The 24977-nt window shown below is 40.4% G+C and overlaps 1 protein-coding gene across 1 annotated transcript in view; it reads left to right on the forward strand.

Moving 5' to 3' along the window:
* The first annotated feature begins 3167 nt into the window (after positions 1 to 3167).
* The window catches only part of tspan33b (tetraspanin 33b), a 72240-nt gene continuing 50430 nt past the window's right edge, over positions 3168 to 24977 (forward strand). The window contains exons 1-2 of the mRNA XM_062035783.1: positions 3168 to 3462; positions 22817 to 22874. Of these exons, the coding sequence (XP_061891767.1) occupies positions 3367 to 3462; positions 22817 to 22874 (154 nt within the window). The 5' untranslated portion in view covers positions 3168 to 3366. The remainder of the gene's footprint in view (positions 3463 to 22816; positions 22875 to 24977) is intronic.

Raw genomic sequence — 24977 nt, forward strand, 5'->3', positions numbered from 1 at the left:
GTCCAGTCCATGGTGGGGCCAGCGGGAACCATCCCGAGCGGAGACGGGTCAGCAGCGTAGAGATGTCCCCATCTGATGGACAGGCTAGCGGTCCACCCCGGAGCAGAGTAGAAAAGAAAAGAAAAGAAACGGCAGATCAACTGGTCTAAAAAGGGAGTCTATTTAAGAGGGACAAGCGGTAAAAAAATGGATGGATGTATATGCAAAGTATTGTATTTTCCGGACCATAGGGCGCACCGGACTATAAGGCGCACTGCCGATGAATGGTCTATTTTTGATCTTTTTTCATATACAGTATAAGGGCACATTAAAGGAGTCATTATTTTTGTTTTTTTCTAAATTGAAAACACTTCCTTCTACATAACATGTAATGGTGGTTATTTTGTCAAAATGTTGCATAGATTATGTTTTACAGATCATCTTCAAGTCGCTTTCTGACAGTCTCTTCCAGATGCGCCGTTTTGTGGGCGGTCTTATTCGGCAGCGTCTTCTCCCCGTCATCTTTGCTGTAGCGGTGTAGCGTGCAAGGACGGGAGTGGAAGAAGTGTCAAAATATGGAGCTAACTGTTTTAATGGCAATCCGATTTTACTTAAATCAATAACGGAGCAGCATCTCCTCATCCGGAAACAACATGACCGGAAATGTGTCCTGTGAAAAACCGTCCGACCGTAACTCTCTAATAACTAAAGTTGCTTGGGTGAATAATATAAACTCACTACACCGGTATGTTTTAGCGCTTTCATGGCTAGTTTACTGACAGATATAAGTAAGAACTTTACACTACTTTATATTAGAAATGGCAACAGCGGAGGATGAATGTCCCATGACAAAAAGATAGAGGGGAAAAAAAGAAGCTTATCGACTACAGACTACAAAAGGCGGACCCGCGCAATTTTTCAGGATTATTGCAGATCCCAAATACAGATCAGCAGGTACCAGAGGGTAAGAAAAGTTGCTTTTGCATAATATTGCAAAACAAAAAAATAGATAATGTCTTACCTTATACACACACACCATACACTCGTATGCGGTGCGGCTTTATAGCTTACCAAAGTCGTACTAAAACATTTTGATAGATTTTTGAGCACCGTGTGTAATGTTCTATATTTTTAATGGAACATGTAAAATGTTGGTGTTGTATACTTGAGTCATATTGCCATCATAGTGCAGTCTACACATATCTCTTATGTTTGGTCACACTCATCATTACACCATGTACCAATTAAAATTGCTTCGGTCAGTAAGCAAAACCGTACATTATGCGCACCGGGTTATAAGGCGCACTGTCGAGTTTTGAGAAAAAAAAAGATTAAGTGTGCCTTATAGTCCGGAAAATACGGTAGTTCCAGCATAAACACACAATACAATTTTGTATGTGTATTGTTATGTCCTAATATTTTGTCTAATTTTATTCATACTTTTTATATGCATTAATACATGTTTTTGCTTATTACTTGTGTATTTTTTCTGTTTTGTTTAAAGGCTTTTGTGCTCCAAAGGTAAGGGAAATAAAATAAAAAAAAGATGTTACTCTTACAGCTTATGGAATGTTCACAATTAAAACACAACAAAAATAAAATTATAGTCAATAATTCAGAATAATTCCTATCAAGAGAGTACTAATTGTGTAAATTTAATTATTCCCATCCACTTCCTATTTTATAACCGTTACCAAAGATTGTTTCCTTGATTAAAAAAAACAAACTATAATAACAAGCCAGTCTTTTGAATGGTTCTTCGAAGGGAATGGCTCCTGAACATGCGGCTCCATTCATGTCTATTGAATAAAAAATGGGTTTATAACAGCGTGGGTCATGTTAAAGAGTTAAGCCTGAGGTGTCAAACTCGATTAAATTGAGGGCAACATCGCAGTTAACGTTGCCCTCAGACTGCTGCTTGTTACAGTGAATAACCTATGTATATAAATTGTGTATGAATGGGTGTGTGTGTGTGTGTGTGTGTGTGTGTGTGTGTGTGTGTGTGTGTGTGTGTGTGTGTGTGTGTGTGTGTGTGTGTGTGTGTGTGTGTGTGTGTGTGTGTGTGTGTGTGTGTGTGTCTATATGTGTATATATATATGTATATGTGTGTATATATATATATATATGTGTGTGTGTATATATATATATATATATATATATATATATATATATATATATATATATATATATATATATATATATATATATATATTGTGTGTGTGTGTGTGTGCAGTATGTCATTGCCTATACATTTCTTTTTTTTTTTTTTTTTTTTTAAGAATGCTGTAAAAACTGAATTTTATTGTAAAATTTGTGGTGATTTTTACAGCATATTACTGTATATATAATGGAAAAACAGTGCCACCGGGTTTTTTTTACAGTAAATTTTATGCAACTTAACTGCATTTTTTTTTTAACGTAAAATCTATGATTGTTGTTTTTATAGTGTAATACATATATACAGTAAATTTTACCCTAGCGTCTATTCTCATTTCGCAGTGTAAAAGTTGATGGATAACTTGCTTTGAAATCATAAGTCAAGCAGATATTTTTAACAAAAACAATATTTGCTGCGTTATTAGATAATATTAAAGTTGAAAATTATATACAGTTGGATGCAGTACATGTATTGTTTTCATTTCAAAATGGAAAGAACAAATACATTAGGTGAGAAAAGATAAAGTTCTTTATTAACGCATATTATTACCAGGCTTTTGCCGGCCACGTAAAATGATGTGGCGGGCCAGATTTGGCCCCCGGGCCTTGAGTTTGACAGTTGGCTCTTCATCACCCATAACAAAAAGTTACTCTCAGAGCATAACCCAAGTGAATAGTGGGGATCTACTGTATATCCCATTTTAAGAAGAGGAAATCGATATAATCAAGTATTTATGTGCTTCTGGTGCTTGTTGCAAGCTATACAGTAGTAGTTATTTGCCAAATGACTGCATTAAATATAATACAAGTATGGTTAAGGGGCCCTTAGTCTGTTATGTAACACATGACTGGCGGTTCTTTCACTAGCAGGACATTAATGGGTGCATTTATTGCCAAAGTGTCAATGCGGAATAAAAGCTCATATTCGAGATGTTGACCAGAAGGCCTTCAAAATCTATAATAATAAAATATTCACCACCAGTAGGATACAGAAATGATTGTGAATGTTTTTTTTTGTTTGTATTTGGACCTTCAGGCCTGTGTGGACTTTTCTGGGCCACGCCAGCATAGTATGACAGTGTCACAGCCCCCCACCCCTTTTTTAGACCACGTACTGCGACCCCCTCCTCACAGACTCACATAGCGATCAAGCGTCTGAGTGGTGCATCTGGTTGCTGTTTTGGTTCCTGTGGTTCCATGAGTGGAAGTGGAAGAACCCAGCAATAAGCGATGGACAGGGAACTTCATCTGCGTCGAGCAGAGACTTTCTCCTTCATTAACCCGTGGATTCGATATTTTCTTTTCTTCTTCAGCTTCCTGTTTTGGGTGAGTGGAGTTGCACTGTTGGAAAAGCGAAGGTCAGTGCAGAGCAAAAGCACACAAAGCCCAGTGCTCAGTAAGACACATTCCTGACGTCATCAGGAGTTAGCTGCAGCTTTATAAAATAATAAATTCAAGCCTGCAGAAAGGGGAAATTGATCAATTCAGGGAGAAAGTATATCAATATTAAATGAAGAAATATAATTTGTGTCTGAAGCAACAATAGACAGGGCACCTCATCTCCACACTATCATGCAAAATATTGCTGTCAAACGATTTCTTAAATTGGATTAATCGCACTTTTGAATTTAGATTAATCGTGATTGTTTGTAGTTTAATAAAAGAGACTTCAATATTTTGACAATTTTATTGTCAGATTACCACACATGAAGATTCTTTAAATGGTTTACTCGAATGCACGCCATTTATATGAGATTGGTAAATTTACTTAGCAACAGCCAAAGAGTTTCACGCCCAAGTCCTGGGTGTCGCTGCTGATGGCGCGGAGGGCATCCATGAATTGGCCATACACGTGGACGTAGACGAGAATAATTCCTCAGCAGCCATTGTGGTCCACGCCAAGCTGGAGGCTGGGCAGACTGCAGAGCTGGAGGCGAAGCTATCCTCCCTAGCGTCTTCTCTATTGCACTCGCGAATTCTGTTGTCAAGACGAATGGCTAAGTCAACGAGTGCGTCAAGGGTGGCAGTTGTCTCAGGTAGCAAGTTCACTCTGGGTGAGACGATTTAATCCATCCATCCATTTTCTTCTGCTTATCCGAGGTCGGGTCGTGGGGGCAGCAGCCTACGCAGGGAAGCCCAGACTTCCCTCTCTCCAGCCACTTCGTCCAGCTCCTCCCAGGGGATCCCGAGGCGTTCCTAGGCCAGCCGGGAGACATAGTTTTCCCAACGTGTCCTGGGTCTTCCCTGTGGCCTCCTACCGGTCGGACGTGACCTAAACAGCTCCATAGGGAGGCGTTCGGATGGCATTCTAACCAGATGCCCAAACCACCTCATCTGGCTCCTCTCGATGTGGAGGAGCAGCGGCTTTACTTTGAGTTCCTCCGGGATGACAGAGCTTCTCACCCTATCTCTAAGAGAGAGCCCCGCCACCCGGCAGAGGAAACTCATTTCAGCCGCTTGTACCCGAGATCTTGTCCTTTCGGTCATAACCCGGCTCAGCTCCTTCTTCACCACAACGGATCGATACAGCGTCTGCATTACTGAAGACGCCGCACCGATCCGCCTGTTGATCTCACGATACACTCTTCCCTCACTCGTGAACAAGACTCTGAGGTAATTGAACTCCTCCACTTGGGGCAAGATCTCTTCTCCTTAATCCCTTGCGAAAAATTCTGCATGAAGCAGCTTCACCAAATCCGCTCTTCTCAGTGGGAATAATGGAGTATCCGGCCACAGAGAGCTGCCTGCTTCTGTCTTTTAGGAGGTGATCAAACACCTTCATCATTCTTTTAGTAAACAGGGGCAGTGATGAAGCTGTCATTGCCCACGCGGCAGCTTTGTCAGATAACAGGCCCAAGATAAGAGCTATTTTAGCCTGGTCAGAGAAATAAGAACCAGACTGGTCAAATACTAATGAGCACTGATGGAGGAATTGCTCGCAGGAATCAGACTGACCAGTGAAAAAAAGGGGTGGGGGGGTTGTTAAGGAATATTGAGCTCCCGAGGTGTGGGAGGACTATAACTGTTGGAGGAGGTGGTACTGTCCCTGTGAGTCACAGGGCTAGTCTGATCGACATGCTGGCTGAGGGTGCCAACTGGTTTTAATTATCGAGAGTTTGTCCAAAGCCAGAGAGCGCACAGTGGAGGCGTTTCTTTTCTGGGGTATCCATGTAGATTTGTCAAGATCGGCTTCGCTGGAGTAGGACCCCAACGCAGAGAAGAAATAATAAGAATAATAACGAAAAATAAGGATGCACACAAAAGGTGTGGAGAAGAAACAGTAAACACTACACGGCAGCACATGAATTGGAGCCACAGGAACAGGAAGCGTGAGTAGAGCCAAAGCTGATGAGATGAACACGACTGGAAGGGTGAACCATCAGGAATCTACTGGCGTCGAGTGAATGTCCTGGAGAGCTCAAGCAGTCAGGAGGAAATGGGTATCAAGTGTGTGCGTAGGTGGCTCCGCCCGTGATCCAAAAACCAGACACAGCAACAAAAAGCAGACAGGCAGCAGCAGAGCTGCCAGATCATGACAGCTACCTTGTCTACTTCTCTGACAACCTTCTCAAAGTTTTGTGATCCATCAGAAATATCAAGCAGCTAAAATGCGACAAACATGTCAAAGTGTGGAGATTGTTGTGCATTTTATGGATAATGGATTTAAAGGCCTACTGAAATGATTTTTTTAAATTTAAACGGGGATAGCAGATCCATTCTGTGTCATACTTGATCATTTCACGATATTGCCATATTTTTGCTGAAAGGATTTAGAGAATATCGACGATAAAGTTCGCAACTTTTGGTCGCTGATAAAAAACACCTTGCCTGTACCGGAAGTAGCGTGACGTCAAAGGTTGAAAGGCTCCTCACATTTCCCCATTGTTTTCAATGCAGCGAGAGCGATTCGGACCGAGAAAGCAACGATTACCCCATTAATTTGAGCGAGAATGAAAGATTTGCGGATGAGGAACGTGAAAGTGAAGGACTAGAGTGCAGTGCAGGACGTATCTTTTTCCGCTCTGACCGTAACTTAGGTACAAGGGTTCATTGGATTCCACACTTTCTCCTTTTTCTATTGTGGATCACGGATTTGTATTTTAAACCACCTCGGATACTATATCCTCTTGAAAATTAGAGTCGAGAACGCGAAATGGACATTCACAGTGACTTTTATCTCCACGACAATACATCGGCGAAGCTCTTTAGCTACAGAGCTAACGGGATAGCACATTGGGCTTAAATGCAGATAGAAACAAAAGAAATAAACCCCTGACTGGAAGGATAGACAGAAAATCAACAATACTATTAAACCATGGACATGTAAATACACGGTTAATGCTTTCCAGGCTGGCAAAGCTTAACAATGCTGTTGCTAACGACGCCATTGAAGCTAACATAGCAACGGGACCTCACAGAGCTATGCTAAAAACATTAGCTATCCACCTACGCCAGCCAGCCCTCATCTGCTCATCAACACCCGTGCTCACCTGCGTTCCAGCGATCGACGGAGCGACGAAAGACTTCACCCGATCATAGATGCGGTCAGCGGCCCGGAGACGGAGGAAGTCAAGGTGAGGTCGGCGGCTATCGCGTCTGCTATCCATCTCAAAGTCCTCCTGGTTGTGTTGCTGTAGTCCGCCGCTAATACACCGATCCCACCTACAACTTTCTTCTTTGCAGTCTTCATTGTTCATTAAACAAATTGCAAAAGATTCACCAACACAGATGTCCAGAATAGTGTGGAATTTTGAGATGAAAATAGAGCTTTTTGTATTGGATTCAATGGGGTCCGAATACTTCCGTTTCAACGATTGACGTCACGCGCATACGTCATCATACATAGACGTTTTCAACCGGAAGTTTAGCGGGAAATTTAAAATTGCACTTTATAAGTTAACCCGGCCGTATTGGCATGTGTTGCAATGTTAAGATTTCATCATTGATTTATAAACTATCCGACTGTGTGGTCGGTAGTAGTGGGTTTCAGTAGGCCTTTAAATGTATATAACTTTGAATTGTGTGCAGCGCGTAGACATTTTTTATAATGTCCACATAGTTCAGTAGGCAAGTTATGTATTTTGTACCACATGTATTAACTTTCTGTGTTGGTTTTTAATAAATCAGACCATGGGTGGTAAAGGCTGTCTGAATGTTGCTTCTATGCACTTACTTACCCACATATTGCTCATGGTCAATGACTCACAATTAGGGTTGTACGGTATTCCGGTATTAGTATAGTACCGCGATACTAATGAATCATTTTCGGTACTATACCGCCTCTGAAACGTACCTTTCCCGCACCCTCCTACGCCCGAGTCGAAGCCACTTCGTGTCATTGCTGGTTTACGAGCAGACGAGCATGTTCGGTAGCGTACAATCACGGAGTACTTACAAGCAGAAACAGTGTGTAGACAGAAAGGGGAGAATGGTCACATTTTGGCTTAAAAACTAAAGATAAAGGTGAAGTTATAACACTGAAACGCCCACAGGAAGAGGTGCTTTAAGACATGGCAAGCTAGCTAGCAGCTAACGTCCATCCGCTGTCGGCAGTGTTTTAGCTACTTCTAAATCACTAATCCTGGTCTCCATGGTGACAAATAAAGTATGTTTCTTACAAGTATCATCCCTGCAAGACGAGGAATAGCTAAACATGCTTCACTACACACCGTAGCTCACCGGCATCAAAATGTAAACAAACGCCATGGGTGGATCTTCACTTAACATCCACTGTAATGATATCAAGTACAGGCACGTATCTAGTCGATACTACTATGATTACGTCAAGATTTTTTGGCATCACAACATCTTCTTTCATTTAAAAAAAAAAATTATATTATGTTTATAAAGTCAGGAAATATGTCCCTGTAGTGCGGTGGGTTAGCGCACATTTTTAGGCGTACCGTTACGGAGCGGATAAAAGCGCCAATTTTTTTACAGGCCTTCTTTATGACCTACTGAAGGATTTTAGAAGGGTACTCAAACTTAAATATTGAAAATACCCATATAGTGCACAAAATTGTTTAAAAAATGTTATTCCGGAGTCATAAAAGGTATATTGCTGATAAATTGTTGTTTTTTTCCACTTAGGAAGGTAAATTTGCTTTTAATTGGGTCCAGTGATGGATAAACATTCAAAATGATGTCTAAAATGCATTACCAAGGCACCTGGTACAGGTACATCCTCCATAAAGTCCTGTACAGTATAGGCGGAATTAAGAAAAAAGCTGAAAAAATGTCATTTTCTGCATGTAGTGTGGGTAAAGACATTCTCTATTCATTTTGTAATTAGAATTAATCATGAAGTTGTTCATAATCGCAACTACTGTTTCAATATACATTCACAACACCAGATGGGGGAGGATTACACACAGAGATGGCTCTCTGGAATACACTTGGCGATCTCCTAGAGGGCTCTGGTTGGACGACAGCACTGATTGAAGCAGAAGTGGCATCAAGTGGCATGGCTGAGTCGTTTCTGAAAGCAGCACACCTAACACGAACCAGGCATGCACACCAGGTCACTGTCTTGACACTGCACAATCTACAACAGGAGGCTTTCAGGGTTAGTGCAGGCCCCAAAGATGAAGAGTCCTTCATGGCTTGGAGAAACAACATGCTGAAGAAGAGTCCGACGTTCATGTTCTGGGATCTGATCATGAGATATGAAACCCTCATTCTCATCTTCATAAGGGCACACAGAGAGCAGAATTTCCTACTGTATGTAGAAGTGCTTGAAGAACTGGCCCCTCTATTCTTTGCCTTGGACCATGTGAACTATTCAAGATGGTTGCCTGTCCATATCAGGGACATGAAGTCTTTGCCCGACTCTATCAAGGACGAGTTTGAGAAGAATTCTCACTGGGTTCTTTCAAAGACATCTAACAGGTTTTCTGCAATCCCACTGGACCAAGCTCATGAACAAGAGAACAAGAATGTGAAAGGTTCAGGTGGTGCGGTTGGCCTCACAGAAAATCCAACTGCCTTCAGAAGATGGATGCTCACAGGCCCAGAAATGGCAAGATTGATAAAGGAATTTGAAGAGGAATATCTCCAAGATGACAAAGAGAGCTTCCAGCACCATGAGCAGGGTCTTGGCACACAGAAGACATTCCAGAGACAGGTCAACAGTCTGTCAGATACCATAAGGCGTATGGGAAACCCTTTCCTGGATGTCTTCGAGGAACTTGTGACTCTTGATAGTCGCAACTGCGCAGATAAATTAGTCGCAAATACCATGCTCATCCTGGAGGACACAGGGAAGAGACAATATCAGGAGTTTGTCAAGAAGGTGCTTGATGAACGCACACAATCTATCCATGATCCGATTAAAAGGAATTCCTTGGCAGTCTTCAGGCAACCTAGACGCAAGACAATGTCTAAAGATGGGAAAAAGATTAAAGTGCTTCAGAACAACGTGGCACTCTTTGGCCAGCTATATGTAGCTATGCAGAGCCGTGAGAGTAATTTGGATGAATTCTTTACACATGAGGTGCAGTCCTTCCCTCCATCTCTCTCAGACTTTGGAAAACTTCATCTGACAGGCACCAAATCAGACCTGCTACAATGTCTTGAGCAGCCAGCACAATCAGAGCCACCCTCAACCTATGACTTCAAAGTCCTAGATGGGGCAGTAATTGTCCACTGCCTGCCCACTATTAGAGTGAGCACGTTTGATGCTTATGCAAATGAGGTTTTCATCCCCTACCTGCAGAAGCAGCTGCAGGATGCAAAACGATTGGATGTTGTATGGGACACGTACATCCCTGACAGCTTGAAGGAGTCCACCCGAGAAAAAAGAGGACGTGGTGTTCGCAGGAAAGTGTCAGGCCTGACAAAGTTGCCAGGCAACTGGATGGACTTTCTTCGCGACCCAATCAACAAGAAGGAGTTGTTTGATTTCTTGACATCCAAGATCCAAGAGTTCAGCTGGCCACCAACCAAAGCTGTGTATGTCACATCGGGGCAAGCGGTGTCAGGACAAGCTTTTGGTTCCACTAGCATGATGGACTGTTGCAACCATGAGGAGGCAGACACAAGGATAGTGGTCCATCTACAATGCGCATTGAAGGAGGGAGCAAAGACAGTTCTTGTGCGAACTGTGGACACTGATGTCATCGTGATCCTTGCTGGTTTATTTTATGATTTGGTGGTGCTTCAACCATTGACTGACATCTGGGTGGCTTTTGGCATGGGAAAAAGGTTACCACATAAACCACATCTGCAAAAGCCTGGGGGAACCCAAATCACAAGGTCTGCTTATGTTCCACGCATATTCAGGTTGTGACACAACATCTGCATTTAACGGAAAAGGCAAGAAGTCAGCTTGGAGGGCCTGGCAAGCCTATGATGCTGCTACAGAAACATTTATGTATCTGGCAAAGCATCCATTCCAGGAACTAAAAGTTGACTCTGAGCATTTCCAGACACTTGAGAGGCTGACTGTGATCCTGTACAACAGATCCAGTCCTTTGAACTCCATCAGTCAAACAAGGAAGGAACTCTTCTGTCAAGACAGTCGGCCGATGGAGAGATTACCTCCCACGCAGGATGCCCTACTCCAGCATGTAAAACGGGCTGTGTTTCAGGCAGGAATCTGGGCAACCAGCACAGACACACAGCAAGTGATTCCTTCTCCAAAGGACTTTGGATGGACCAAGGACGAAACAGGGTCATGGGTTCCAGTTTGGATAACCATTCCCGAGGTCTCCATTGCCTGCAGAGAGCTGATAAAATGCTCATGTAAAGGTGACTGTTCCAGCTGTAAATGCAGCAATGCTAATATTGACTGTTCTCCACTTTGCAAATGCAACTGCTGCAAATAGACACCAGGTACAGTTATGCACACCAATACACCAAGTTTCCACATTATGATGCATGTCAATTTGTTTAAATTGTGACAACAATTGTTTTCTTGCCTGTTTCACGTGCAGATTACTTCATAGTGTAGTAAGAAGAGTCATCCAGGCCATTGGTCCTCAGCCCCCATGCTGATCATGTGCACCAGCTGACTTGCCCCTTTAATTTATTTTTGGCCTCAATCAGAGTTCTAACATTATAATTGCATTAAAGGTTTTATGGATAATACTTCATGTGCTGGGTCTTGAATCATCATCTGAAAATGATACTTTTTGCTATTTCCGTCCATAATGAGGCCTTATTTGAAAGCCAAATGGTTCATAATGGAATCAAATATTGGCATTCTGGCTGTTCTGGGATGTGAAGACACTACCTGTAGACACCCTGTGCAAGTATGATGTAAAAACTAGCAGCAGGAGGACACATGACAAGAATTAGTCCTTTTTTAGTATAGGCGTTTTTTGCAGTTATTGATCAAAATAACTTATGTGCACTATAAAGGTATTTTCAATATTTAAGTTTGAGTACCCTTCTAAAATCCTTCAGTAGGTCATAAAGAAGGCCCATAAAAAATTTGGCGCTTTTATCCACTCCGTAACGGTAATGTCACTAAGCCACCAGACTACTGGACACATGAGGACTTTGAATATGACCAATGTATGATCCTGTAACTACTTGGTATCGGATTGATACACAATATTGTGGTATCATCCAAAACTAATGTAAAGTATCAAACAGAAGGATAAGTGATTATTACATTTTAACAGAAGTGTAGACAGAACGTGTTAAAAGAGAAAGTAAGCAGATATTAACACTAAATTAACATGTAGATTAATAATTCATTTTCTACCACTTGTTCTTAATAATGTTGACAAAATAATAGAATGATAAATGACACAATATGTTACTGCATACGCCAGCAGACTAATTAGGAGCCGTTGTTTGTTTACTTACTACTAAAAGACAAGTTGTCTAGTATGTTCACTATTTTATTTAAGGACTTAACTGCAATAAGAAACGTATGTTTAATGTACCCTAAGATTTTTTGTTAAAATAAAGCCTATAATGCAATTTTTTTGTGGTCCCCTTTATTTAGAAAAGTACCGAAAAGTATCAAAATAATTTTAGTACAGGTACCAATATATTGGTATCGTTACAACACTACTCACAATACTGATATACTCCATCGAAAGGCAGCACATTATCAACAGGCAGAGGTTAATGTCGTCCATTACTAACCTGCCGCGGGCCAGATTGTAAACGCTGGCGGGCCGGATCGCAGACTGTACTTTGGGGACCCCTGGAATAAATGTTCAGGGAAAGAAAATGCAATTATGATGATAAGCGGTGGTGTTGCAGATTTTGCACAAAACAAACAAAAACAAAAAAGTTATAGTTATTTTGAAAAATAATAATCTGATGAAGCTGATATGTCACCAATCAACAATTATAAAATATGCTCAATGTTATTGTGCTAGCTCTATAAAAATGCTCAACCCAGTGAATCATTTGCACTTCGAGAATCTTTTTTAAATATTACAAATTGACTTACTAAACTTAGCGTGGACATTGGTTGAAGTTGTTGCAGTTGTTATCATAGCTTCTTTCTTTCATCTACTTCGATGTAATATTAATGAGGTGAATATTTAAATAATGTAACTCACACAGTTGTTTGTACACCTATATAATTAATATTATCAAGGTCTTAATAGTAATTCAAGTCAAGGAGTTTGTATAGATTACTGTCACGGTGGACATGACATAAAATAATTTAGAAGCTCTGCCCTACTAAGTGTGTACAATATATGTGTTGATACATATATGTGTTGATACATCAGCTAATCAAGTACTTCTTAGCACACCTCAGTGTGAACGAGCTGTAATTGACTGCAATGGAAAACGAGTCCGTCAATTCGAGTTGCATGATACAGATGTTAGAATATCATAGCAAGTATACACTTGAATTTGTTTTAATTCATTAGACTTCATTTGAAGAACACACACACCCCATGCGGCCTTTATGCTGCCTGTGACTTTGTAACCCCCAAGAATGGTACAAAGGACCAAGCCTCAGATATTAGTATTTTTAAAATGTTTTAATTGGTTACACATCTTTGTGACAAAATTCCCCTAGTCAATAGTCTTGGTCTCGTCCCCACCCTTGTGAACACTCTTTGACCCACTGGACTTGTCTTCTTTTTTTTTTTACTTCAAAGAAAGGGAATCATTCTTCTTTAACTGGCTCACTTTTGCAGAAGCTTGCTTGTGGTGCTTACGTATGCAGCCAACACTGTAGCGTTGACCTGTGACCTTCGTGAATAAACGCTTGTGAAATCTTCCAGAAGACCCGATCTCTGACTGTTCTACAAAAGAACGCGGCTAGAGTCTTTAACGTAGACCAGTGGTTCTCCACTTGGCTTTCCAAGTACCGCCGTAATGACCAAGCCTTAAAACACAGTAGCTTGGTAGGCCTAAGTAGTCATTACAAACAATGCAGAGGTTTTATTTAACAAGTATATTCAATATTTTTGGCCACTGTAACATTACATACAGTTTGAACAGTAACACTTTGTTTGAATATAATATAATATATATAGCCTGCTCAGTGCCCTGAGACTGGAAGGTTGTGAGTTCAAACCCCAGCCCAGTCATACCAAAGACAATAGAAATGGGACCCATTACCTCCCTGCTTGGCACTCAGCATCAAGGGTTGGAATTGGGAGTTAAATCACCAAAATGATTCCCGGGCGCGGCCACCGCTGCTGCTCACTGCTCCACTCACCTCCCAGGGGGTGAGGGTGATGGGTCAAATGCAGAGGATAATCTCACCACACCTAGTGTGTGTGTGTGACTATCGTTGGTACATTAATATTTGTTCGCATTGTGATGTCAGTTAGTGTTCTGGAGTTACCCTGTTTGGGTGTGAACATACCGTGAATTGTCCTTAGGTGTGAATGGCTGTGTGGCTATACTGTATGTGCACTGTGATTGGCTGGTGACCAGTCTAGAGTGCACCCGGCCGCTCGTTTAAAGTCAGCTGGGATAGGCTCAAGCTCAGCGGTGACCCGGATAACATGGATTCCACTAAATACATGCACCCGCATCCCATCCCAGAGGGCCCAGTCCCACATTGTAACAGTCACGGGGTAAGCTCCCATTGTTACCGTGTTAAGAGCCAATCAGCAATAACCGCAGCACCACGTGGCCTGGCTTGTGTTGACTTTGTTTATCAGACATGAGCTCAGAAGTGAACACTGCGGCTCTAATCCATCAGGCCTTTTGTCCCCATGTCCCTACGGCTTGGTTCATCTGGCTTTCACCTCCCCACACAATACACCTGATTCATCTCTTTAGGGCCTGAAAAACCGAGCAGGGATATAGTCCCCGTGCATGTGTGTTGAACATGCAAAAAAAAAAAAAAAAAAAACAGACACAAGGGCAAACCTGCAGGTGGTCTCACACCTGTATAATTACACATCCAACAAAAAAGCAGAAAAAAGAAAGAAGAATGAAAACCAAGCTCTTTTCTTTTCTTGGCCACACTTTTGTCCAAAAATACAACCCAACTTTATGGAATACATACCAGAAATTACCTCAAAACAAACATACACCTCTCTAATATTGATTTATACAAACAAATCAATTCTGTACTTACAAACGTTTGTACATAATAACCATTTACTTTTCAAAAAAATATCTGTGAATTGAAGGAGGAAAACAACTCAATACTGCAGGTTTCTATTCAAGGTGAGACATCAATGACGGAGAGGCAAGATGATTCCGGCGACGTTACAATTAACCTTTTTTTTTCGGGTCATAGAGTGAACCAGTATTTAAGTCGCACCCACCAAATTTTAGAAGAAATAAATCGTTTTACATATCTAGCCACACCGGACTATAAGCTGCTGATATATATCGGTACGAAATATTTTGTAAATGTTTATTTACATACTTTAATTGTTTCCTAACGGTGTCTGTAACAAGGCAGTAAAACGGATGATCAAACAAAACAAAAGTCATTGTCATGGACCCACTAGCTTCGGAAGCTAGTGGTTAGGCTAGGGTTCAAATTCTAAAGCTTGCACTTTAGAATACTATTTTTTAACAATCAACATAATTTCCCGACAATAGAGCAGGCCGGCCCACTAAATTTTAGAAGAAATATTTAGAACAAATATGTTGGCCGCACCAGACTATAAGCCGCAGATACGTTGCGAAATTAGTTATCTACACAGGAAGATTTTGTAAATGTTTATTTACATAACTCGATTGTTTTCAAACAGTGCCTGTAACACGGCAGTAAAACGGTTGATCCAACTACAGAAGTCATCGTCATGGACCCACTAGCTGCGGGAGCTAGCTCCGCAATCAGCTAAACAGACTCAATAACTCCATGGTGAGGTTTTGGTGAATTTGCGAAACTGAAACAATACAAGAATGATGCCATTGTAAGTTAGTAATACTAACGCAGACACTAAACGTGTTAGCATATTCGCTAATGCTAACGACGCTAGTTTGATTACATTACGATAGCACACACGCATGAAAACACTCCAACAGACATCAAACTTTGCTTGAAGTGATGAATGAAGACTCTATACAAGTAGAACCGTTATGGACCAATAGTAGACGAAACAGGATATACTTCCGGTTCATGGCGCAAAACAGGAAGTACATTTTCAACCCGCAGCACCTGCAGTGAGCAAACTCGTCCAAAAGATGTCACCATAGCACAAACAATAAAACACCTTTTCAGTGTCTCTGTCGGGGTTTAAAAACTATTTGTTAACAGTAGCTTACATCCTTTAATATCTGGTCATGTGACATGGGGCGTCCTTAATGCAGGGTTTTTACACTTTTTCATCAATAATCTAATCTAAAAGCTATTACTTAAAGGCCTACTGAAATGAATTTTTTTTATTTAAACGGGGATAGCAGATCTATTCTATGTGTCATACTTGATCATTTCGCGATATTGCCATATTTTTGCTGAAAGGATTTAGTATAGAACAACGACGATAAAGATTGCAACTTTTGGTATCTGATAAAAAAAAGGCTTGCACCTACCGGAAGTAGCGAGACGTAGTCAGTTGAACATATACGCAAAGTTCCCTATTGTTTACAATGATGGCCGCATGAAGTGAGAGAGATTCGGACCGAGAAAGCGACAATTTCCCCATTAATTTGAGCGAGGATGAAAGATTTGTGGATGAGTAAAGTGCAAGTGAAGGACTAGTGGGGAGTTGAAGCTATTCAGATAGGGAAGATGCTGTGAGAGCCGGGGGTGACCTGATATTCAGCTGGGAATGACTACAACAGTAAATAAACACAAGACATATACATACTCTATTAGCCACAACACAACCAGGCTTATATTTAATATGCCACAAATTAATCCTGCATAAAAACACCTGCGTGTTTGTTATGCTAGCTCCTAGCTCCTCTGCTAGCTCCTAGCTCCATAGAACACGCCAATACAATTCAAACACCTGATCAACACACACAATCACTCAGCCCAAAAGACCGTTTACCTAACCCAAGGTTCATAAAGCTTATATATTTTTAAAAAGTTACGTACGTGACGCGCACATACGGTCAAGTTATCGAATGTTTAGCAGCCAAGGCTGCATACTCACGGTACCTGATATTCAGCTGGGAATGACTACAACAGTAAATAAACACAAGACATATATATACTCTACTAGCCACAACACAACCAGGCTTATATTTAATATGCCACAAATTAATCCTGCATAATAACACCTGCGTGTTTGTTATGCTAGCTCCTAGCTCCTCTGCTAGCTCCTAGCTCCATAGAACACGCCAATACAATTCAAACACCTGATCAACACACACAATCACTCAGCCCAAAAGACCGTTCACCTAACCCAAGGTTCATAAAGCTTGTATATTTTTAAAAAGTTACGTACGTGACGCGCACGTACGGTACGGTACGTGTTATGCTAGCTCCTAGCTCCTCTGCTAGCTCCTAGCTCCATAGAACACGCCAATACAATTCAAACACATGATCAACACACACAATCACTCAGCCCAAAAGACCGTTCACCTAACCCAAGGTTCATAAAGCTTATATATTTTAAAAAAGTTACGTACATACGCAAAAAAAAGCCAAAGCTGCATACTCACAGTAGCACGTCTGCGTCTTTGTCATCCAAATCAAAGTAATCCTGGTAAGAGTCTGTGTTGTCCCAGTTCTCTACAGGCGTCTGTGTATCCAAATCAAAAGTCCTCCTGGTTAGAGTCTCTGTTATCCGAGTTCTTCCATCTTGACTGCATCTTTCGGGAATGTAAACAAAGAAGCGCCGGCTGTGTACTGTTGTGGCTGACTACGTTCGAAAAATACGTCCATTTCGCACCGACAACTTTCTTCTTTGCTTGCTCGGCTTCCTTCTCCATAATGCAATGAACATGATTGAAACAGATTCACGAACACAGATGTCCAGAATACTGTGGAATTATGAAATGAAAACAGAGCTTTTTCGTATCGGCTTCAATGTGGAAGGCATACCCGTGTTCGCCGGGCTACGTCACACGCATACGTCATCCTCAGAGGCGCTTCGAACCGGAAGTTTAGCGGCAAATTTAAAATGTCACTTTATAAGTTAACCCGGCCGTATTGGCATGTGTTATAATGTTAAGATTTCATCATTGATATATAAACTATCAGACTGCGTGGTCGGTAGTAGTGGGTTTCAGTAGGCCTTTAATTTCCTTGACCAAAATAGAATATTTTATCTAAATGAGACCACCGAAAACAAATCATTATAACACGAACACAACATTATGATATACCTTAATTCCCAAGTAAAATTAAGTTTATATCTGAAATGTATGATGAGTCTCTAGAACCAAAAACACAGCAGCCAGGTAAACTTAGACACAGCTTCTCATATTTCAGTTCCAACATTTGTATTGTTTTCTTCTGTTCCATCCCACGGACTTCACGTATAAATCCGTTTGGTGGACAAATGGTGGTTTTCTGTCAAACAGCACTACAAACTGCAGGCCGTTTGTCAGAACACTAATGACAAAAATAGTATTTTAAAGTGCAGAGCAAGCCCAAAAGCACAGACATGGGCCCACTTGTTCTTACCACAAATAAATGTTGCTGCAATCTGCCTGTCCGGGAACATGGTGGCAAAAAGGCGGCTTGCTCCTCAAAAGGCTTAAAACGGACTATTGGCTGTGTTATCAGCATTTTGTGTTATTAGATGTGCAGCTGTGTTATTAATGTCAAAGATTTAAAAAAAAAACAATCCTTAAGTCAACAGAATGTCATCTCCGGACATCTCCTAATTAGGGTTGGGTATCGAGTATCGAGTATCGATTGGAACCGGGACTAACTTTCCGATTCTCCCGGAATCGTTCAAAAGTTTAAATTTCGATTCCTATTTTCGATACCCAGTCCGCCGACCGGAAAAAAATATGTCCGCCGAACCGGAAGAAGAAGCCGCTGAACACCAACGAAGAAGCGCCCACCGCCGGAAGTGTTAGCATAGCCGAGCGAGTCAGTCAAGCTCAAGCATGGATAGCGGGCGTCGGCGGTCGAAAGTGTGGCTTTATTTTACAAAAAAAAATGAAATAACCGCGAAATAACAGAGCTCCATGTCCATCAAGAAACGAGTGGAAAGAGAGCTGCAAATGTACCAGGACGTTCCACCGATACTTATGTCTGACGACCCTGCTGCATGGTGGTGGTCCGGTGGAACCAACAAAAGACTTATCCTTTGCTGTCAGATCTCGCTTTCTCCTATTTATGCGTTCAAGCTTCTTCCACACCCAGCGAACGTGTATTTTCCACAGCAGGAGACACTATCTGTCCAGAACGCTCACGCATCCTGCCTGAGAAGGCGGATATGGTCATTTTCCTAAACAAGAACTGTCTCTGATTTTATACTGTACCTGCTGCTAATCTGGACTGGGTTTTGCAAGTTGTTTCTTATTGTTTATTTGCTTTTCTGCACCAGGTTAGCCCATCAGTGGGAGCACGGTAACATTTTTAAGTACCTGCAGCATCATACACTTGTGTGTGTAAATGTGTTTTCATGAGGTTTCCTGCAGCATCATACACTTATGTGTAAATGTGTTTTCATGAGGTTTTCAAAAATAAAGCTCTCTTGAGGAAAGTGTACCCCTGGGAAAATGTATTCATAATTTTTAATATTTATATTCAAGTTCATAGATTTGATATTTATATTCTAGTTGAAAACAGCCCTGTGAGGAATTTATAGTAAAGTTCATAAAAAGTTAATAGAATTAAAATTGATGGAGAATGTCAGACTATTTCATTCAGAAAGACTGTAGGTTAGCTAGCTCATTTAAAATATCCTAAACTTTTTTTTGACCCTGCCTCTTAAAAGAATCGGGATTGAGAATCGCCAGGAATCGGAATCGAAACCCGGAATCGGAATCGTTCGAATTCAAACGATACCCAACCCTCCTCCTAATACCTGATAGCAGTATTGCAGTGGTATGTATTGTCTTTTGACATCCCTCAAGTAAAAGAATCACCAATGTGGAGATGTGTTATTGATGAGGCCGGGGTTGAAGATGAAGTGCACCTCAAAGTTGTTCTGCCAAAAGTTGGTTAACTTGATTGTTGCGGTGAAAATACAGTAGCGCCAAGATTAGCCGTTAAGCATTGTTCACCATTAACCTGGTAACAGAAGTCCTGCCTGGTTGATATCTTTATCGATCCCTACACTGTAATATACATAACACATTTATGAAGTGACAAATATTTATTTGAACGCTTTAAGCTACCGAGAGCTGTCCCCCCTTTCTTAAACTTACATTTTGACATTATGTATTTCCCCCGTAGGATAATACAAATTTCTCTTCTGTAATCTGTTTGTGTTTTCTCCGTGTGTCTGATGTTTGGCTTTTCCGCGGGAATTGTGCCCTTATATGGGCATTTAAGGCTGTTTACCTATGCAAATTACGGAATAAAGGGTGTTTACATATGCATATTGGGGAAATAAGGGCGTGTTCATATGCAAATTATAATAGACACGAATGCGCTAACTATTTGGCATTCAGCAACTTAAGAACAGCCGGTGGGAACAATTTGGTCGTTTAAGAACACGTCATGAATTTGAATGGACTCCTCCTAGGAAATCACTTAGGAAAAAAGATAAGAGTAAAAGTTAGGAACGTATTGCTGAATGGGGCCCAATGAGCTTAGACTTCGTCTCAGTGTATCTACAAAGCCAGGATTAAACTTTAAGTCAGTCTTTCTGGGATTCTACAAAAACACAACTCTTCTAGGTATAAAATACGTCCTTTGTCATGTCCACGTATAAATCCAGCACTAACTCCACAAACCGTAAGAAACAGAGGTAAAAACTATTCAAAAGGGTTAAGTTCACTTTTCTCGTGTTTGACAGAGACATTTTGTCAAACGACGTGCCAAACGACGATGTGTTCGAAGCAGAAGACATAAAACGGCAGGTTCTAAGTTTCATTTGGGTCGAGGAGGGGGAGCCACTGTGTAAAGGGTGACCGTTTGCTTGTCTAACAGAATTGCTATTGGGACATCCAGTGGACACATTTAGAACAGCAGTTTCTTTCGTTAAAAAAAAAAAGCAGCTCATTTTAATATTTGGCAAACTCATCACACGGGCCGGATAAATCTGTTCGTGTGCCTGATCCAGCCCACGGGCCGTAGGTTTGACACCACTGATGTAAGACTTCATTCAACACTTACTTTAGGCCACAAATATGTAGAATATGCTTAAATATCTTTTTCAACAGTAAAGCCGCAATATTTAAAGTGCGACCGTACTGCCGTATCATTATTGGCCGAACAAACGGTACCAATATGATCTTATGTTTATTTTCATACAATTGTTCATTTCAATTGTAGTTTTAGTTTCTTTAAACATGACGTCTCTAGCAGATAATAACATTTAAGACCCACACCCGAACAACATGTGTCTGAGTGTTGTCACCATCACTAGCTTTCTATCCCTCCATTGTGTCGTTACTTCCAGTGTGAGCGGCACACACCTCATTTATGATTCTGCCTCCACACTGCAAAGGAGTGTTTCCTTCTACTTTAATCTTTCCTAGTGTTTTGCTTTAAGCTCAGAGGATGTCAACCTCCTCACAAAAATCCCCACAAGCCCACCTTCATCCCTCCTCCTTCACACCTCTGCAAGTGTATAGCATTTTATGACAGCCAAAGGAAAACATGCTCTATTTGCACAAACACAACACAGTAAACACAAATGCAGCTCATTTTAAAGAATGCATATGTTATACAATAGATTTTTCTAACAAAGTGATACTTGCTGGATGATATTTTCTGTTTGAGTAGAACGGCAAAAAAAAAGTGACTTTGCATGAAACGTGGCATTAATAGTAACACAATTATAGGCAAACAAGGCAGTTTGTTGCCATTTAGATCCAAGTTAAATGTTGTTAAATGCTAGAAAAACACATTTGCAATTTTGAGAAATTCTAAAGCTTGAACTTTAGTATACTATCTTTTAACAATCACCGTTTTTTCCGAATAATAGAGCACACCGGTATAAAAGCCACACCCATTAAATTAAAAAGAAATGATAATAATAAATTCCGTATATTAGCCGCAGCAGACTACAAGCCACAGATACATTGCGAAAGGAGTTTATTTACACAGGAAGATTTTGTAAATGTTTATTTACATAACATAATTGTTTCCAAACAGTGCCTGTAACACGGCAGTAAAATGGATGATCAAACAAAACAGAAGTCATCGTCATGGACCCACTAGCTGCGGAAGCTAGCTCTCCAATCAGCTAAACAGAATTAATACCTTTAAATTTACTGAGGTGTTTGTGAAACTGAAACAATGCAAAAAAAAAATGCTGTATACTCGTAAATGTTAGCATTTTAGCTAATGCTAACGAGTCTCGGTTGATTACATTACGATAGTAAATACTCATGAAAACACTCCTATAGACATTACACATGGGACGGTTTAGGAGGTATAAACAGTTTTAGTTACATTGTAACACTTACAAACGTTGCTTGGAGTGATGAATGAAGAATCCATACGAGTAGAAACGCGGTGGAAAGCTAGAAGGTGGAACAGTAATAAAAAGAAGGGCACTCCGGCACCTGCAGTGAGCAAACTTGTCCAAAATATGGTGCCATAGGACAAACAATAGCACACTTTTTCACTGTCTTTGTTTGTTTGTTTTTTTTGTACTATTTGCATTATGGCCGTCAGCAGGGAAAAATCTAAAAATTAGCCACACCGTTTTCTGGGAAAAGTAGCTGCTTATAGACCGGAATTTTTTGTACATTGACTTTGCGAAGTTTATTGAATTTCAGTGCAAGTCGAAAGTCACACAACCAACACTTGCAGGGGATCTATGATGATTTTCCACTTTTCTGAATTATAAATGTTTTTACAATGTTGCATACTTGTGTTAAAAAATGCCAAAGCAGCAAATCATAAAGTTCAGTCACTTGGGTGTGAGCTTAGTGTTGTATGTTTTTAAAAAAGGGAGGTGTGGTCAGACTAGGCAGGTAAGGGGGGGGAACTTAGCAAAGCCATCAAATGGATACAAATATTTGTTCATTAAACTGTCCATTAAAATGGATTTACATAAGGGGAACCTATTATAAAAATAAATACAAAATTCTTACCTATTGGTACCTGTTTTTGTGTATTTGGGATCTACATTAGTCCCAAATATTTAAATCAAACCATGGATACTTTACACACATATCAGTCCAAACATTCGCCAATACTTGATGTTAAATATGTTTGTTTTTTTAAAAACTAAATCATGTCTTACTCTCCCCCCAGGTGTTCTCCTTGTTGATTGTTGCCATTGGAGTGTATGCTAAAGTCCAGAAAGCCACAGGTACACACAAAAACACGCTTTTTACACTTGGTAATTGGCTACAATTACATACTGTGATGAACTATTCTGTGACCGTGACTGTTGACTCTGCTGGGACACTTTTAGTTTACATTCCAGCCGGGCCACCTCCTCATTTTAGTGCAAAATAACAAATGTAATATAATAAAAACATAATGTTATACATGTTCCTGTATGTAAAATTTCCTGTGGGCCACAGGAGACGAGACAGAAAAACAAAATAAAGAACATTTAAATATGGAGACCCCTGTCATTCATTTATTGACATTTTCAAACTCAAATTAAAAAATAATGTATTTGTCTGCGGGGGCGATTCAAGTCACATAGAGCAGCAAATAGCCAAGCATACAGTGTAAACTTGAAGCAGCTCTAAACAGGGACTATAAAAACAAAAGAGTGACTAATTACACATACAATAAATAGGTATTTGTGAAACTGAAACAATGCAAAAATAAAATGCCATTGTAGGTTGATAATACTAACACAGATACTCGTCAATGGGTTAGCATATTAGCTAATTCTAACGATTCTCGCTCGATTACATTACGATAGCAAATACGCATGAAAACACTCCTACAGACATCCCACATGGGACGGTTTAGTAAGTATAAACCGTTTTAGTTACATTGTAACACTTGCAAACGTAGCTTGGAGTGCTGAATATAGAATCCATACGCGTAGAAACACTATGGACGGCTAGAAGACGGAACAGTTCTTGTACTTTTGGTTGAAAGCTCTAAAAAGAAGGGCACTCCAGCACCTGCAGTGAGAAAACTTGTCCAAAAGATGGCGCATAGCACAAACAATAGCATACCTTTTCACTGTCTTTGCTTGTTTTTTTGTACTATTTGCATTATGGCCGTCAGCTGAGAAAACTCCAAAAATGAGCCGCACCATTTTCTTAGCTGCAGGGTGCAAAGCGTCTGGGAAAAGTAGTTGCTAGTTTATGGTACATAAAACAAACTCGTTTTCAGCTGATAATAAATCAGTGCTGCTATACAAGTTGTACTATTAAGTATATCCAAGTTTCATTTATTTACCCTGACTTAACAAATATAGTTCAACAGATGAAACCTACTCTATATCCACTGGACATTATCCCATGTCGCCTTTTTAAAAATGTTTTTAACTCTATCTGGCCCTATATTGTCCAGTTAGTACATTCTTCCCTGAGGCGTGGATCTTTCTCAACTTTCTTTAAACATGCAATGGTCCAGTCACTAATCAAAAAGAATAAGCTGGACCCCAATATTTTATTACATTTTAGACCAATCTCAAAGTTGCCATTTTTATCTATGGTCCCTGAGAAGGTTGTTTATGACCACTTTCTATCTTAATATCTTAAATCTTAAATGATATCGGGGAGAAATTACAGTCTGGTTTTAAATCACAGCATAGCACAGAAACTGTCCTTTTAAAACGTTTTTAATTACCTTCTTTCAGCTGTGGACTCAGGTAGAGCTGTAGTCTTTGTGCTTTTAGCTTTGACAGAAGCTTTTGATACCGTAGACCAGTGGTCCCCAACCACCGGTCCGTGGATTGATTGGTACCGGGGCGCACAAGAATTTTAAAAAAAATTAAATCAACATAAAAAACACAAGATACACTTACAATTAGTGCACCAACCCAAAAAACCTCCCTCCCTCATTCACACTCATTTACACAAAAGGGTTGTTTCTTTCTGTTATTAATATTTCTGGTTCCTACAATATATATCAATACAGTCTGCAGGGATACAGTCCGTAAGCACACATGATTGTATTTTTTTATGACTAAAAATTTTTTTTAAATACCCCCACCTGGTCCGTGGGACAATTTTCAAGCGTTGACCGGTCCGCAGTTACAAAAAGGTGTTGGGGACCACTGCTTTAGACCACAATCCTTCCTGAAGTCATGTGTGGGTATTAAGGCTACAGTCCTTAAATGGTTCCACTCATTTTTAACCAATATACGTTTTTTCTGTAAACCTCGGCCAATACTCCTTGAGTCTGCCCTCAACCAACGTTCTATTTTGGCGCCTGTCCTCTTTTCTTCATACACACTTTCTGTGGGCTCTGTTTTTAAAAAGCACATTTCTCTATATCT

The sequence above is a fragment of the Entelurus aequoreus genome, linkage group LG24, assembly GCF_033978785.1.
Source record: "Entelurus aequoreus isolate RoL-2023_Sb linkage group LG24, RoL_Eaeq_v1.1, whole genome shotgun sequence".
Taxonomy (NCBI): domain Eukaryota; kingdom Metazoa; phylum Chordata; class Actinopteri; order Syngnathiformes; family Syngnathidae; genus Entelurus; species Entelurus aequoreus.